At 33.7% G+C, this 16,482-nt stretch overlaps 2 protein-coding genes across 4 annotated transcripts; one reads left to right on the forward strand and one right to left on the reverse strand.

Annotated features, from left to right (window-relative positions):
• Window positions 1–166: 166 nt before the first annotated feature.
• LOC140976296 (cysteine protease ATG4-like) lies at window positions 167–5,074 on the forward strand. Of its 3 annotated transcripts, none has more exons than XM_073440344.1 (9): window positions 167–306; window positions 394–1,087; window positions 1,174–1,259; window positions 1,342–1,392; window positions 1,567–1,943; window positions 3,197–3,335; window positions 4,289–4,344; window positions 4,491–4,561; window positions 4,668–5,074. In XM_073440344.1, the coding sequence occupies exons 2-9, from the start codon at window positions 574–576 to the stop codon at window positions 4,892–4,894; spliced, it is 1,521 nt and encodes a 506-aa protein (XP_073296445.1). In that variant the 5' UTR covers window positions 167–306; window positions 394–573; the 3' UTR covers window positions 4,895–5,074. The 3 variants fall into 3 exon arrangements, with proteins under 3 accessions (XP_073296445.1, XP_073296446.1, XP_073296444.1); XM_073440345.1 differs by having other exon boundaries at window positions 447–1,087; XM_073440343.1 differs by having other exon boundaries at window positions 498–1,087.
• A 406-nt stretch (window positions 5,075–5,480) lies between these two features.
• Window positions 5,481–7,769, reverse strand: LOC140976297 (uncharacterized). Its single transcript, XM_073440346.1, has 2 exons — window positions 6,881–7,769; window positions 5,481–6,759 (listed from the first exon to the last, which is right to left on the reverse strand). Exons 1-2 carry the CDS (start codon window positions 7,602–7,604, stop codon window positions 5,705–5,707), a joined length of 1,779 nt encoding a protein of 592 aa, XP_073296447.1. The 5' UTR covers window positions 7,605–7,769; the 3' UTR covers window positions 5,481–5,704.
• Between the last annotated feature and the right edge of the window lie 8,713 nt (window positions 7,770–16,482).

The following is a 16,482-nucleotide window of genomic DNA, read 5'->3' on the forward strand; positions in this document are numbered from 1 at the left end:
TCTATATCAGAAAAATAAAAAATATATTTTTCTCATAAAAATTCGATTTTTAACATTTATATTACAATTTTTATAAAAATAAAATATTAATTATTAAACAAATTAATTAAATTGCCTTAAAAACAAATTAATTAAATTATATAACAGTATATCTCAGCAAAGAATGTGCAACGTGCCTATTGTGCACGCAAACGCTAACGGACAGCTCTCCTCGAGGACTCTAGCTCGAACTCAAACGCCGCAACGCCGGCCCACCCAGACGAGGTTTCTGCGCACTTTCGAGTCTCAATAAAGTTGACATCACCGGTACGCTACGTCATTCTTGAATCCCCGCTTTTCTGTTTTCGACTTAACCCCATCTTCAATTCTGTTTGTGCTGTCTATTTCGTGCAGTAAACGAGGTTTTTTTCTTTAAAAGAACTGATTGATCTGCTCATAATTTGAAGTTCACGTTTTTCGATTTGATTGTGGGGGAATTTTTGTTCTTTCTATCCTAGATGTTGGATTGTTGTGGTGGGATGCTGTTGTTATGCGGCGCCGATTTTTTTAATCCCTGGTGTCCATGATTAGTTCATGAAGAGTTTACTAGAGAAAGATAACGATCCCATTTGTAATCCCGACAAGAAAAATCGTAACTTTGATTGTTGTCCGGAGGAAATTACGGGTTCTGTCTCGCCGGAGGCAGAATCGAGTATTGGCAATAGTAAGAATCAAAAGCCTGGAGTTCTTTGGTCAGGTTTATGGCCACCTGCTTTATCTATCTTGGGGAATTTGAGTAGTAATCACGGAAGAAGTGACTCTAATAGTTGTAGTGTTAGAAAAAAGTCGGGTAGTGGGAAGAACTATTATGAGGGGTGGAGGACTTCTGTAAGAAGAGTAATGATGAACGGTATATCAATGAGAAGAATATTGGGGTTTGGTAAAACTGGAAGTTCGGCTTCCAAAAGCGATATTTGGCTTTTGGGTATATGTTATCGGGTTGCACAGGAAGGAGACAATGCCAACTCTTCAGATCCAGCTGAGAGTGAGGGATTTGCATCGTTTGTCGAGGATTTTTCATCGCGTATCTTGATCACATATCGGAAAGGTATTTTTATGCTTGTTGAATGGATGTGTGAATGGGATACTTGGATGATGATGATGTTGATAATTTGGTTTTGTTTTATTCCGTAGGGTTTGCGCCCATCCGGGAAACAAAGTACACTAGTGATGTTAATTGGGGTTGCATGCTTCGGAGCAGCCAGATGCTTGTTGCTCAGGCATTATACTTGTTGCTGTTTGTATGTCTTTACTGATATCTGGGATAATCATTTTTACTGATTGTGTTGCATGTTTACACAGGCATTTCTGTTTAATAAATTAGGACGATCGTGGAGGAAATCTCCACACAAGGTAATATAAAAGTTACGCCAAATTAAATAATTAGATAGGGATGGTTCATTTCTGTTTTATCTTTTGTTCATTTTTAAGATGGAGGATGTCTTCATCTCTATCACATACTAACCCAGGAGATTAAGCCATGGCTTATGGCAAATAAAACATGTTGGTTTGTTTCTAATTATCCAGCCAATTGACCAAAGTTACATGGAAATATTGCATCTTTTTGGAGATGCTGAGGACTCACCTTTCTCTATACACATTCTTCTCCAAGCTGGAAAGGTTTACGGCCTTGCTCCAGGTTCATGGGTAGGCCCGTATGCCATGTGCCGCACCTGGGAAAGTTTGGTGCGTAACAAAATCAAGGAGACTGGTAATGGAGTTCTCTCCTCTATGATGACCATATACGTTGTCTCTGGTAGCGATGGGGAAAGAGGTGGTGCTCCTGTCCTCTGCATTGAGGATATATCCAGACATTTGTCAGAGTTCAGCGGGGGCGAACTTGTTTGGGGTCCTATTCTATTGCTGGTTCCGTTGGTTCTAGGTGTGGAAAAAGTCAACCCAAGGTACAGTTTCTATTCTGTCACGATTATGGATTTGATTGTATTCACAGCAAATTTACAGTCTATTCTGTCATGATTATAGACTTGAATGTATACCACAGTAAAATTTGATTCCATCTTTTTATTTCTTATGAGGCCCGTAAAGTTGCCAGTTGCCACCGTAGACATATTTGATCTGTACTTGAGAGATGGCTTGCAACATGGGATCCAGTCGATAACTGGTGTCTGAATCCTATTGCAAATGCACTTGTGAAACTTGCTTTTAGTCATGTTTGACTTATGAAAGGATTTTTTTTCAACCTGTGAAATGGTGAAAAAATCAGCAGGTATAATATTAGGGAAAAATAATTAGATTCAGGTTTTTCGAGATTAGGGCTAGTTATGTTTTAACCAATGAAAATTACGCACTGGTTTTTGCAAGCATATTTTTAATCCATGCATCGTGACATTATGCATAGTTATGGTGTTGTTCTATCCACATGTCATGGAGAGCAGTTGGAAGGTGCTTTATTTGGAATCTTGAGTAAGCTTCTGAAATGAGACTTTGAAACAAATCATCATAAAAATTCTTATGCATTATGTATTTATTTCTTTTGATTACTTCATTACAATATGCAAGTTTTTGTAAGATGCCAATAGGCTTAAGGTATTCTCTTTCATGAACGGTATGCTCCATGTGGAAAGCTATTTGGCAAGGAATTGGTGGTAAAGTGATGGAGAACTTATTTCTTTCTGTTTGTTACATGAGACATAGACAGGGAGGAATGGTGGGTTGGCGCTTGATTGGAATGATTTTTAATTTTATTTTACACCAGTTACGATAGGTTGATCAAATTGCACTTATTGTTTAAGTTTCATATGAGGGAGTAGGAAGGATAGGACCATTCAAGTGTGGCCAAAAAGAATATCTTTTATAGGTTGAAAATATATGTGGTTTTGAGCCAAAGTGTTACCAATAAAGCACGGTGGAGTTTTCCCCCCCAGCAAATCATGTAAAAATGAATGCATGAAGAGCGTAATAAATTTAGTATGTCTTTAACCATAATTTATGAAAGGCAGGTAGAAGTATATGCATCATAGAAATAGCTATCATGGTGTAACTTATGATATTGTGGACAATATTCCCAAGGCTTATTGGATGTCCTGTGACTACAGTAAAGTTGTTGAATAAACGTGTGTTACTCCATAATGCCTTCTGTTTCATTTTATGAGTTTCCTTTGGGCGTTCACAATATTTTCTCTTTTTCTATCTACAGGTATCTTCCACTTCTGAGTGCCACACTCATGTTTCCACAGAGCCTCGGTATTTTGGGTGGCAGGCCTGGTGCTTCAACATACATAGTTGGAGTGCAAGATGAAAAGGCTTTCTATCTGGATCCACACGAGGTTCAGCAGGTTCATGATATTCATGCCCTTAAAGTCTCTTGACAGGATCTTGTGTAAAAGCTCAATCTCATGATCACAAATCCAATTCCCGAGCCTACCCTAATAGAGCTAGTGTATCCTGTCTGATATCAACATTATAATATGAGCTTTAGAATTGGCTGAAGTATGATTGTTGTGCATGCAGCATACTATCTTTCGGAGAACATGCTATTGCAGCTTAACAAGCCGTCTTTGTTGTAATTACATGAAAGATTTTGTCTGTGTCCTGCCTGATCTTACATTCTTTCTGCTTTCGAATTACCGCGCATTAGGCATATCCAATGCTTGGTCTTATTTGAGCATTCTAGAAATGGAGAAACTCACCTGTTCCATTATGTTTTCAACTCTTGAATAGTTATGAGTGATGAACCTTCACGGGCCCATTATTTGAACATATTTTGTAAATGGGGTTCTATTCTGATGATAAGTCCGAGTTTGGCGGCAAAAGTTTTTAACTTAGTTGCCATTATCTTTACTAAGTCATGTGTGCCAAAGGTAGTCGCTCCTTCATCTGTCTCACAGAACTGTCATATTTGTGATAAAAAGCCTTAGAATAGGAAATTTAAGGTCACTTGTATTTGAAACGCTTTGAATAATCTGATTAAGATTTAGCACTTGTCTGGATCCTTCACGACAAAGGTAAGCATGAGACTTGTGCAGTCTGGCGACGCCGCAAGCGTCAACGTAAAGCATTGTAACAAGCCATAGGATTCATTCCTTGACCATGATGTCAGTGATCTCTATCGATATTTTATCACATTCATTCTCTTATGGTACCATTGAAACATGATTCTATGATTTTAAATCTTTCTTTCCATTGTGATTCGCAATATAGTCCACTCCCTGTTTTTGTTGAAGTTCTAATGATTTCTTAACGATGATGGCATGCTATAGCATCAACTCACCATGATCTTCATTGGCAGGTTGTTGACATTAAGAGGGGTAATTTAGATGTCGATACTTCAAGCTACCATTGCGAGTAAGTTGATCCCGCGAATTTAACTCTACTCTTCTTCAACTATGATTGATGTTCAAGTTACCTGATTTTCTACATCATGTGACTTACTACTATAATTTTATAATCCGTTTTAATTTTTTAACAACTCCTCGTGGATTTAACTGCAGTATTGTAAGACATATGCCCCTCGACTCGATTGATTCATCCTTGGCCATTGGGTTTTACTGTAACGGCAAGAGTATGCATGCATCTCTCCAATGTTTTCCATAAATCATTTGAACCTTTCTCGTCACAATCGATTATTCTAATGTGAACCCTCTATCTTGAATTTCTTCCTCGGTCAGGTGATTTCGATGATTTTTGTTCACGTGCTTCGGAGCTGATCGATCAGTCAAATGGTGCTCCGCTTTTTACAATAACCGAGAACCGTCTTTCCCCTAAGTCCACCAGATATCAGAACACATCGACAGGCCACACTTCTGAGTCTCGAGAGGTTGATCTCGTAAACGAGCTCTCCTCTAACTCGCCGGAGAATATTTGTGCACAGGAAGACGATTGGCAACTGCTTTGAGAGACCCCACCCCCCGGGACTTAATTTAACCATATATTGCGTGACTTTGAAAACCCACAAATTTGTGTGCTTTCCCCCTTTTATACGTTGATTGATAAAATCAAAATATGTATATATATATTTTTAGATTTGTTTTCTTTTCACTTTTAATTCTATTCTTATCACTAAGTTGGTTGACTATTTTATTGCATTTAACAAATTATATATTTGTGCATATACTGAGATGCCAAATGCATATATGTAACATTTCAAAATTTAAGCTCTTTAAATGCTTATTTTTTCATTAATTGTGCTTGGTGGTCGTGACAAGTTCATGTAAGTTTCAAAATAGTTATTGAAGTGATATGACATAATTAAAAGTAGTTAATTAATAACAACACGTTTGGTATTAGTGCTATAACTTCAAAAAATTATAATTATAATAATTTTTCTGCATCATCGGTGTCGTTGCTTTCGTTTAAGAGATGTTTGGCGATGCCAACTTCTTTCAATTCTAAACAAAGATATATGGTAAGAGTGGGCAAATTTATCATTCTACATTGTTATCATATCAAATTGGGATTAAAAATCACTTCAAATAGATGTAAAGTAATCAATAATCAAACGCAAACATCCAACATTATTACAAAATAATCCCGCATAATCTTTCGTATCCAACACAACCTTAACAAATTTTCAAATCACATAAAAGAAGAACATTCAATCTTAGAAATGAATTGCGATTTAAGATTGGAGCCCAATTAGGACCGTGAGTCCGTGTTCGGGGTTGATTTGGAAAATTGAAAATTGATAAGCTCATCTGAAAAAGATTTAAAATTCAACAACATTGAATCTATATGTATATAAAAAATGCTTTATATCTTGGTATGGATTTGAAACTGTTGCACCACTAGAATTGGATCCACATATGAAATGAACCCAAAAGTCACATTTGTCGCAGTGCAAAGCCATCCCATCTTTGAAGCCCTCGATGATTTCGTTGCAAAAACCGCATGTCTGGCTACCAACACTGAGCATTCTTACCAAAGTCAAAGGATGATCACCGTGACAATTATTCAATACCACCGTGCCCCCGAACTTGATTCTTGAATATCTCCCTGTTGAAGGGATGCACTCCACATGAAAGGAATGGTCACATTCGATACAGCGGTAGAACCAGTACCGCGGATTTACGTCTTTTTCACAGAACTCGCAAAAGTGATCATCGCCCAAGTCTGGCACTGCTGAAGAATCGGTGATTAGAGTGAGGGGATGTTTATCAAATTTGTGAGTCACTGTTTTAGGCAGAAGAGCGCAACGAATGTGCACGCAGAACCTACATTGAGTACAACTGTAAAGGTCATAACAGTACGGATTTATTTGGTCGCAGCAGGACACAAAATCTTCGAACCATTCTCCACCACCCCAAATAAGAGGGTGTTGCTTGTGTGAATCATGATTGATGACCAGTGGAGCCAAGGCACATTGAAGATGGACGATATTTGAACGATAGTATCCAAAACCGTTGCCCAATCGTGAACAAAGTTGACAAAAAAACAAAGAAAAGAATTCATCGCATCTTGGGAACACCAGGTCCCTTGAATTGTCATACAAATCGAGGATAACAAGTGGCAAATCTGCGCAAAATTTGTGGAGGAGAAAATCGCAAGCAGATTGACTGCAGCTGTAATACGGAGGTGCTATGTGCATAATGCAAGCGTTACAGACCGATTCATGTGCGGTTTCATTGTTCGAGATCAAGGAATGGGCGGAGTGGTATTTTTCCAACATTGTCTCACCATCGCTATTGGGTGTAGTATCCCGTACTGCGCACTTTATCCAACTCAGAAATGCATCGTCTAGAGGAGGCAAATTGTATATTTTACCTGGAAAGTAACATTACAATTAGGACAGCCATTAACAAGATTGTTATAAAAGCTATCTTTTTTTTTTTGTAATTAATAAACTAACTAATCCGAAATGAGTGATGTACGTATACTTAGTTACCTTGATTCTCCATTGCCGATACCGCACAATCCACGTGAGCTATACGCTCACAAAACAAACAAATATAAGCCCCAAACAGTAGTGATATATCTTTTTCACAAATTATACATTTGCGATTGGATAAATATGTGGCTGCTAATGAATCAGAATACATGAGGGAGAGATGGTGATCATGATGCCGTCCAACTCTTATAACGCCGGGCAACGAGGCACAATCCTGGTGAATCAAGAAATTACATTGGTGACAGTGGAAGAAAAATCCCTTATGTTCTCTCCCGCACAAGTCACACAGCAGCAAAGATTCCTTGCAAATGGCAACCATCGGGTGTTCCTTGTGGCTTACGTGTTTGATCTGAATATCCAAAGGGTGGCCGCATAAAGGGTCGAGATCAAATGCATCACATTCGTCACAGTGGTAGGTGAAATTCTTGCATAGGTTCCCGCATTTGCTACACCTGCAATCCTCATGATCTGGCTTTTCACGCAAACCAAGATCATGTGTGTGTAAGTGTAAGCGATTGCCTGGAAGACTCAACCTGTCGGGAAGCCGCGTGCATGGTTCGTGGAGATAAAAACTGCAACCTTGAACGGTGCAGATGTAAGAAGGGCTCGACAACACACGCAGCCCACATGCATTGCAACAAAATGGAATCTCCTCTGATTCCTTAAATATCAAAGGATGCTGATGAGCAAAATGTTCAATCTCCTTCCTTCTTTCCTCCATATCTCTCTACGTATCGATGTGTCTGTGTATATATAAATATATATATAATGATTGTTGTTTTTGGTCTGGTGATGGCATTTCACATTTTTGTTGATTGATATATAAATAGGCTTGGATTAAGGGAATCGTTCACAAAGTTTTATTCTTTGAGTGTGATTTCGGCAAATCAAATTCCTTCCACTTTTTGACTGAAGCAACAAAGATTTTAGCTTGTTTTATTTGCTTCAATCTTCAGATACAATATTAAAGGAATCGAGGGATAATATAGTTTCTTAAAGACACTTTTCCTACCTAATGAATTTATGTCTTTATACCCCTTTAACTTGATGTTTAACTCGTATATCAAGCAACAAACTAAATTTATTATATACATATATCTTTATTTCAATAAACTTTTATAAAATTTACAAGGAAGAATCAAGAAATTTTTTTAAAAAAAAAAAATTCTCGTTTTGGGTCCGAATTCCTTTGGCAACATCAAAATATTTTCAAGAACTAACAAGTTTTATATTTAATTAGATGGTTGAAATACTTGTTATATTTAAAAATGACTATTCTTTTACGAAAAAATTTTTTAACACTATAATATTTTTCTTTTATAAAAAGAAGAGAAAGTAAAATTAAAGACATCCGACACAAAAAAAAAAAGGAAAAGAAGACGAATTAAAAATAAAAATTAGTAACAGTTTTTTTCCTCTCGGAGAAAAAACCTCCTTTATTATTTAAAAGCAAGCACAAATATGAAATTATAGAATTTCAAAGGATGTAAGGTCCAATAATTAATAAGAGATCAAATGTCATTGCATTCAGTTTGATACCATTGATTTATCAATTGGTTGACAATTTTTGGTTTTAAATTCATTGATTTTTTCACTCATTCAGTACAGTTGTAATTCACTCTATATGTACACCTAATATCGAAAGACGAATAAAGCTAAAAGAAACCGAATTAAGCCGAATATGGCTTCTAGTATACTTGTACATGGCCAGTTTAGTGGAAAAATCCCTATATCTGCAAATCATGATGGATCGAAGTTACTGCTGCCATTAACTACTGAGATAATGGTTGTTAAGATATGAGAATCAAGAAATTTAAAACAAAATCTTCTCATTTTGGGTTGGAAACATCAAAATATTTTCAAGAACTAACAAGTTTATATATTTAGTTACATGGCAGTAATGCCTAGTATATTTCAAAATTATTATATTTATAAGACAATTTTTTTTTTTTTTGAAGAATAGAATTTTCTTTTATTAAAAGAAGAGAAAGTAAAAGAGATCCGACACACAAAAATGTGTAATTAGTAGATAACTTTTAATTTATTTTAATGGATTGCAGATAGAATAGTTGTTGATTCTTTTAAAGATTTGCAACAATTAAAACCTTGCACAAAAATTCAAAGGAAACAAGATTCCCAATAATTAATGAGAGAAATGCTATTAATATTATCTATTATCAAGAAATAATAAGAGAACAGTATCTTTCAATCTCTTTTTGGGCTTGTTGATAACAATTTTCTGGCCCACTTAACTTTTATTCATCGGCCCATTATGTATCCACATGTAGATCACGGTATTTGGGCTCCCATCCTTCGGGCCACGAAGCATTCCTTTGAATCCCAGGAGGCAAACAAAAGAGAGTAGATTTTGGTATGAAGACGACGAAGGTGGCATCCGAGGACGAAGAAGGTGGCATCCGAGGACGGAGAAGAATCTACCAATTCGTGTTTTTATTTCTTGTCTCTTATATTGATGATTATGTTGAAGAATATGCTTTGTTATTCTATCATTTACGTCACGAACTAATTTAATTTTTTAGAAGAACGGTGTATCTTGACTTGAAATTATGATCGTTATATGTTGTTTTTGTGATTAATGCTTTCGATTTACTAATCAAAGATTAAATAATAAAATATATAGAATCTATCACTCAGTAGAGAAAGTTTTGAATAAGATATATAGTAGGAAAATCATTGTGCGTTTGCTATCATTTGATGCTTGACTTTCTTTATAAGAATATTGAAATTGAAATTGAAATTAGATAGATAAGTTCTATTCATTAATTGAGTAGCTTCATACTTAAAAGAAAGATTAAAATACAAATCAAGTTATTGAATGAAAATCAAATATTGAGAAGTAACGAAACTAAAAAATCCGACCACTTTATTGAAATCTCTTCCGAAAAATATTAATAAAAAGTATCAACTAAAATTCTAAACAATTATATTAGTCAATATGTAATAGGAGGGCTTAGGTTGACCCGCGGCCTTAGATGAGCCAACCTGCACGAGTTGCGAGCTTAGGAGGCCAANTTAAGCCTGAAGGTAAGTAATTTTCTTCATGAATTATGATTTATTTCCATTTTAAATCTTCTTTATAAATACACATTTATATTTATATTTGTAGATTAATATATCAAAGGATCCTCACTGAAAATTAAATTAACTTGTGATATGGGCACTGTAATGTGCTTAGAGATCATATTAATTAAATATATAACTAAAGCACACATCGCATGATTTAAATTCTTTAATGAGTTATAATTGAATTATGAGTTTTATATAAATTTTATGCGCGGCTTGTGTAATTAATAAGTGGATAGTCTAAGGAAATAAAATAAATTGTGAATAGAGCTTGAATGTGTGGACCGTTGAAATATAAAATTCATTGTTTTTTGGGAGTTCTTTGTCATTTGATTTTTAGTTTGTTATTTTGACTCAAAGAATTCTTTGATTTTGTAGTTTATACAATTATAGAGACTAAAAGTGTAGTTTCTACAATAATTATCTCCGATGAATAATGTCGCAAGATAGACTAAATGAGCTAACTTTGTTGTCGATTGATAAAGAAATGGTCTGACAATTGGATTACACAAATTTGATAAAAATTTTCGCTTCTAAAAAACTAGACGAGTAGTATTTATGTAGTTATTTTGAATATTTTTGAGTTGTTATTGATGTAATATATTGGTTTTGATATATTTATGTATTTATTAGTATATTTTTTATTTGCAAATTGAATTTTATATTTATTACTGTAACAAGAAAGGGTCATTTTTCAATTTTCGTTTCAGGTCACATTCAACACAAGTACTGCTCTGGCTGGAAGTAGTTAATTTTGTATGGTCAAGATGATCCACGTACATTTTTTTGTCTACCTGTTGAATTTAGAAAGGGGCGATAATATGAATTTGTGTTCACATCCTGTCACCCTATTGAATGCTTCTTTGACAAATTTGTTTGATAATTAATGGAAGTCTATTATATATGCATGTAACATTTTTAGCTCTGGTTGAAAGTAGTTAATTTTGTATGGGCACTGTAATGTGCTCATTAGACGTTAATCAGAAGCATGGATCCCACAGTGAAATTATTCTCAAATAAATTCTGAAATTTCGTTAATACCTCCGATTAGCTCCGATATAACACCTACAATCAATAATACAATACATATTAATTGTTGAAACTCAATTGAATTAAAATGCCCAAAATTCGAAACCCTAAAATCTGAATTTTTACGTCTGATATATCAAAAATTGCTCAAAGCTTTGAATTCAAGCTTCAAACACACTAAATCAAGGTTTCCTCATGATTTTTCGGCGAAAATAGGCGACGGTCTCCGACAGATTTCCGGGAGTCGCGAGTTTTCTTAACAAAAGTGGTATCAATAGATAGCTCTCGTCGAGAGGATTCCGAAACTATGCTTACTTTCGAAAATCAATGACCGACGGTGGAGTTACGAGCGGTCAAAGGTGGAAGAAAATGGTTGACTATGGTTACGGGAGAGAGAACGAGAAACGGTGCAGCTGATGATTAAATTTTCTTTTCTTTTCTTTTTTTAAACTTATTTCTTTATTTATTTATTTTTTTTAAAAAAAAATTACTTAATGAACTTGGGCTGGGCTTTAGGGAAAATGGGCTGGGCTTTAACAAATGTTCAAATTTTTTATGTTACATTTACGTCACTTTTAGATTTATCATTTGATAATATCATAAATATTTTGAAAACCACATAATATTATTATCTTTTATATTTGATTATATGCTAGCTCCACGTGTTTATCTCAATTTTTTAAGTTCGACTCAAAAAAAAAAAAAAAATCTCATATGCAAATCTTTTACTCGGCGACTGATGAAAGATCACATAAGCTTTGGAACATTTGACGTATAATTTGCATTGTGGCTACAAAAAATTTCAACATGAATTACTTGTATACTATATATTTCATTTCTAAATTAGCACTTGCAATTAATTAATTTGATACATAGCTATCACTTATCGACATAACTCTCATTCCAGGAACCTTCCACTGCTAGAACTGGCTGCCATGCTTGTCTTTGACCACTCTTTCAACCATTTGAAATCAACAACTTTTATCTAGGTTCATCTTCCCTTGTTATTCATGTCTCATCATTCAACCATATATATGTTAAGATTAGAACTTGGACTTAACTCAACTTTAAAAGCTAGCTCAAGAGAGGAAGATTGTCCAAGCCCATATATACAACTTCCAGGTATTTTATCCAACCGATGTGGGACAACTAACACACCCCTCTCACGCCCATGAATGAACATTTGGAGCGTGAAGTTTACAAATGACCCAAATATGGGCAGAACGGGTGGTTCAACACATAACGGTAGAACCTGAGCTCTAATACCATGTTAAGATTGGAACTTGGACTTAACTCAACCTTAAAAGCTAGCTCAAGAGGAGAGGATTGTTCAAGCCCATATATAAAACTCCCAGGTATTTTATCCAACCGATGTGGGACAATTAACAATATACAAATGCTTTTTTTATCCATAAATTTTCTTTTAATTTTAATTGTTAAAAAAAATAAATCATTTAAGAAAAATGTATCCATTATTCGCCCCCAGCAACGTGTGTTCGTGAACGCTAGTATCAAATTCAAATGTTTTGTTATATTGGGAGTTATATTCTCGTATATATCAACCAAATATTTTACACTTGTTAAAATTCAATGTTTGGGGCTACAACTCGATAGTTGAAAGATTTTTGAATAGACAAATTATTCTCGACGAGACGACAAAATTGTAGAGAGTAAATAAGTTGAATTCAGTCAATGGGATCCACATAATACTTAATTAGGTCATCTGTAATAATTTACTAGTAAATTATGCAGAATCATACTTTTTATAAGATTTTTTTTAAAATTTTATTACATGTTTAATTTAATAATAATTTATAGAAATCATTGAGGGGTCATAGTGTAATTTGTAAACGGTCATATTGAAAATAAGTTGTGGTAATTTTGTGAAAAAAAATGTTGGTATAAAAACAAAAAATGATATGTTTTAGGTAACGTATTGTTTATATAATAATAATAATATAGATTAGCAGCAAAAATAAAAAAAAATAATAAAAAGATTTGGATAAAGATGGTTGCGTTCAGAAGACACAAATATGTGGGTGAGAGGCAGCTTCCGAGGTTTGAACAAAAATACGACCTTATCTATGTTAATGTCATGGTGCACGTCATGCACTCTCGCCACGTAATCATCAACTTGTCACTCAATCTACATCAAAAAATCTTATTTTAAAATATATATTATACATTTTAATAAGATCGCCTGTCGATATATGTATCTTTCATTTCATCGGGAAGTTATATGCTACATCTCCCGAAGTAATCACATTCTTTGGATTATCTAGAAGGATGAGAAAATTAAATCATACGTAAAATAACACTTTCGATGTAACATTAGTAATCAGATACGATAATTCCAAGACAAAAAATTTGTGTGAGACGGTTTCACGGGTCGTATTTTGTGAGACATATATTTTATTCGGATCACAAATGAAAAATTATTACTTTTTATGTCAAAAATATTACTTTTTATTATGAATATCGATAGAGTTGATCCGTCTCACAGATAAAGATTCGTGATACCGTCTCACAAGAGACCTATTCTTTTTTTTTTTCTCAATGTTATAGTTGTAATTTTATTCATGGTCAAGTTTCTTAATTTTATAATTAGGTTGGGTTATTGATTAAAAAAAATCACAGTTAAATTTTCAAAATTTTTATTATATGATGTATAATTTAATATCATAAAAATTATTTAAGATAAATCAATTGCTTAATAAACCGGAATGATACTTTTAAGAGGTGGTTGACTAGACCGAGTCTAATGAATAAATAGTGTAGTGAATATTAGACAAACAATTAATATTTTAAAATCGCCTTTTGGAAAAAGTTACACATGCATAATGTGTACACAAATGCTATTTACAATAATTAATAATTAATTTAAAAGTTTCTCTCTAAAATTAATTATAACTCGCTACTTTCTACGAGAAAAATGATGTGTTATAGAATTTAAAAGTAATTTACAATTGCTAATAATTCAAAATAATATTTCATAAAAAAAATTGTAACCATATTATACTAATTGTTTTTCAAGTCATAACACAGTTTTTAAAAACTATTAATACAAAATATACCATATTACATACATTAAAAAATACTAAATTTCCCTTTATTTTAATTTACACAAAAACTCCTGTGAGACGGTCCCACGGGTCAATTTTCTGAAACAGATATTCTATATGGGTCATCCACGAAAAAATATTACTTTTTATGTCAAATATATTAATTTTTATTGTAAATATAGACATAATTGATACGTCTCACGAATAAAGATCTGTGAGACCGTCTTATGAAATATATAATCTTTTATTTAATATCAGATATAAAACGGTTTTATCGTGAATTCACTAGCACACAAAACTATCTCAATCTTACTTAAATCTCATCACCAAAAAATTATGGTGAACCACAGTAAATTTTTATAACAAGTATTTAGGAAAAGTTATCTATAATTTCCGGTTTTTTTAAACGAAAACTATTTAACATAAAAAAAAATGAAGGAGATTTCAAATGTGTCGTCATGTATGTTCGTCGTATTTCAATTTTGATAATCAATATTATCAAAATCAGGTCTTAGTCACGAGTCTCTCAACAATTTTATTCTTTTTCATTTAGAATGTCAATGTACTTCGAAAAATACAAAAATATAACAAAAAAAAATAAGAAACAAAAATAATATACTACGACTAAAATTTGATTAAAAAATAAAATATACAAAATTTAAACTATAATTTTCCCCAAATTTTAACATAATACACCCATCATCCCCGAACAACCTTCCTCATTGTTCAACGGTCCACAGACGAACGCCCTACACCGGATCCCAAGAGTCATCCTGTTGACTGAAAAATTAAATCGTTCAACGGATGACATTTCAGAAACCCAAGTGACGAATTCAGTTACGCAAGCAGTGACGTCTATGCCACACGTGTGGGTAATTTTCTTCCCCGTCTGTGAAATTTTTCAATTTGACCGTCAACAAAGTCGAGTTCAACCCATAACTAGAGATGTCAATGGGGCGGGTATGGTTAAACCCAAGATCCGTCCCATGAAGAAAACTTTGACCCATTACCCGCCCCACCCCGATTAAATATTCTTCGGACCCACCCCACCCCGAATACGAAATGGGGCCGTGGGGTAGACCCGCGAGACCCATATTTTTTTAAATAAAAACAGTAATCTTCTTATCGCATGACTGAATTATGAAACAAACAAGCCTCTTAATACAACACAGTAGAAAACTAATTCATGTATTCGACAACACGTAATAATAACAAACAAAGTATTTTCACGACATAATGAATTACATAAAAAAAAGAGTTACTAGCTCTCCAAAATTTTTTTTGATATTCCCAAAAATAACTCATAACAGAACTTAAACAGATCAATGTAAAATCAGCGAGTAAGCAATCTTTCAGACACATTCTTCAGGATCATCTTCCTCTTCATCAAGAATGGTAGGACAAGTTGATAAATTACTTGAAGAATTACTTACAAAATTAAAGAGATAAAGTACATTGAAAAATAAAACTGTAATTTAAAACCAAAAAAAATGTAATGTAAAGAGAGAAAGTACAGTAACAAAATTAAAATGAAAGTACAATAATAAAATAAAAATGTGATTTATTTACATTCCACCTCACCTCACAACCATCTCCGCGAGTACATCAATTTATATCCACATATATTGGGGCAGGTATGAGGCGGATATTATAGGACCCACGACCCGCTCCATACCCAGACGGGTCTCAAAAATTAGACCCGAGACCCACCCCATGACCCATTTAGTATGCTCAAACTTGCCCCAGACGGGGCGGGTCCATTGCGGATCTGGGTAAAACCCGGACCCATTGACATCCCTACCCATAACAGCAAATCTTCAAAAATTTCATTAAAAATTTAATTTAAAATAACAAATCGTATTACACCTCACAATATGTATATATATAAAAACAGCATTTGTGTTGCATATTCATTGGGTGCAATTATTTTTTATATAAAAAAACATAACTTTAAATCGTTATACGATTTAAAATTTAGAATTATCGTTGCTAGCAATTACATATTTGAGTAAATCATACAAAGCTCGATCATACGTACACTTCACTTTATAATCATTTTTATGCATAAGATTAAATGTGGTGCAATTATGTACAAATACTGCAAAGGTACGTGGTCATCTATCCGAAAACTTAAAAATGAAAAATAATATTTTTAACATAATCGGATCAAGTTGAATATCTGTCTCACAAAATTGACACATGACACCGCCAAAAAATTGTTTATGTTACTGTAAAAAAAACTAAAAATAATAAAATTTTATATTTACCTACTTGAAAATGAGCTGAAATTTTTGCCCACCTATTTATGAAATTCTAGTTCGCCCCTAATGCAAATTACAAGGTCCCCAAATTTTTATGGTAGACAAAATTGATATACATCTTGAATTTGTTTAATCATTTTAAAAAATATGTCATGTAATATAT

Source organism: Primulina huaijiensis, chromosome 5, assembly GCF_012295235.1.
Source record: "Primulina huaijiensis isolate GDHJ02 chromosome 5, ASM1229523v2, whole genome shotgun sequence".
NCBI lineage: Eukaryota > Viridiplantae > Streptophyta > Magnoliopsida > Lamiales > Gesneriaceae > Primulina > Primulina huaijiensis.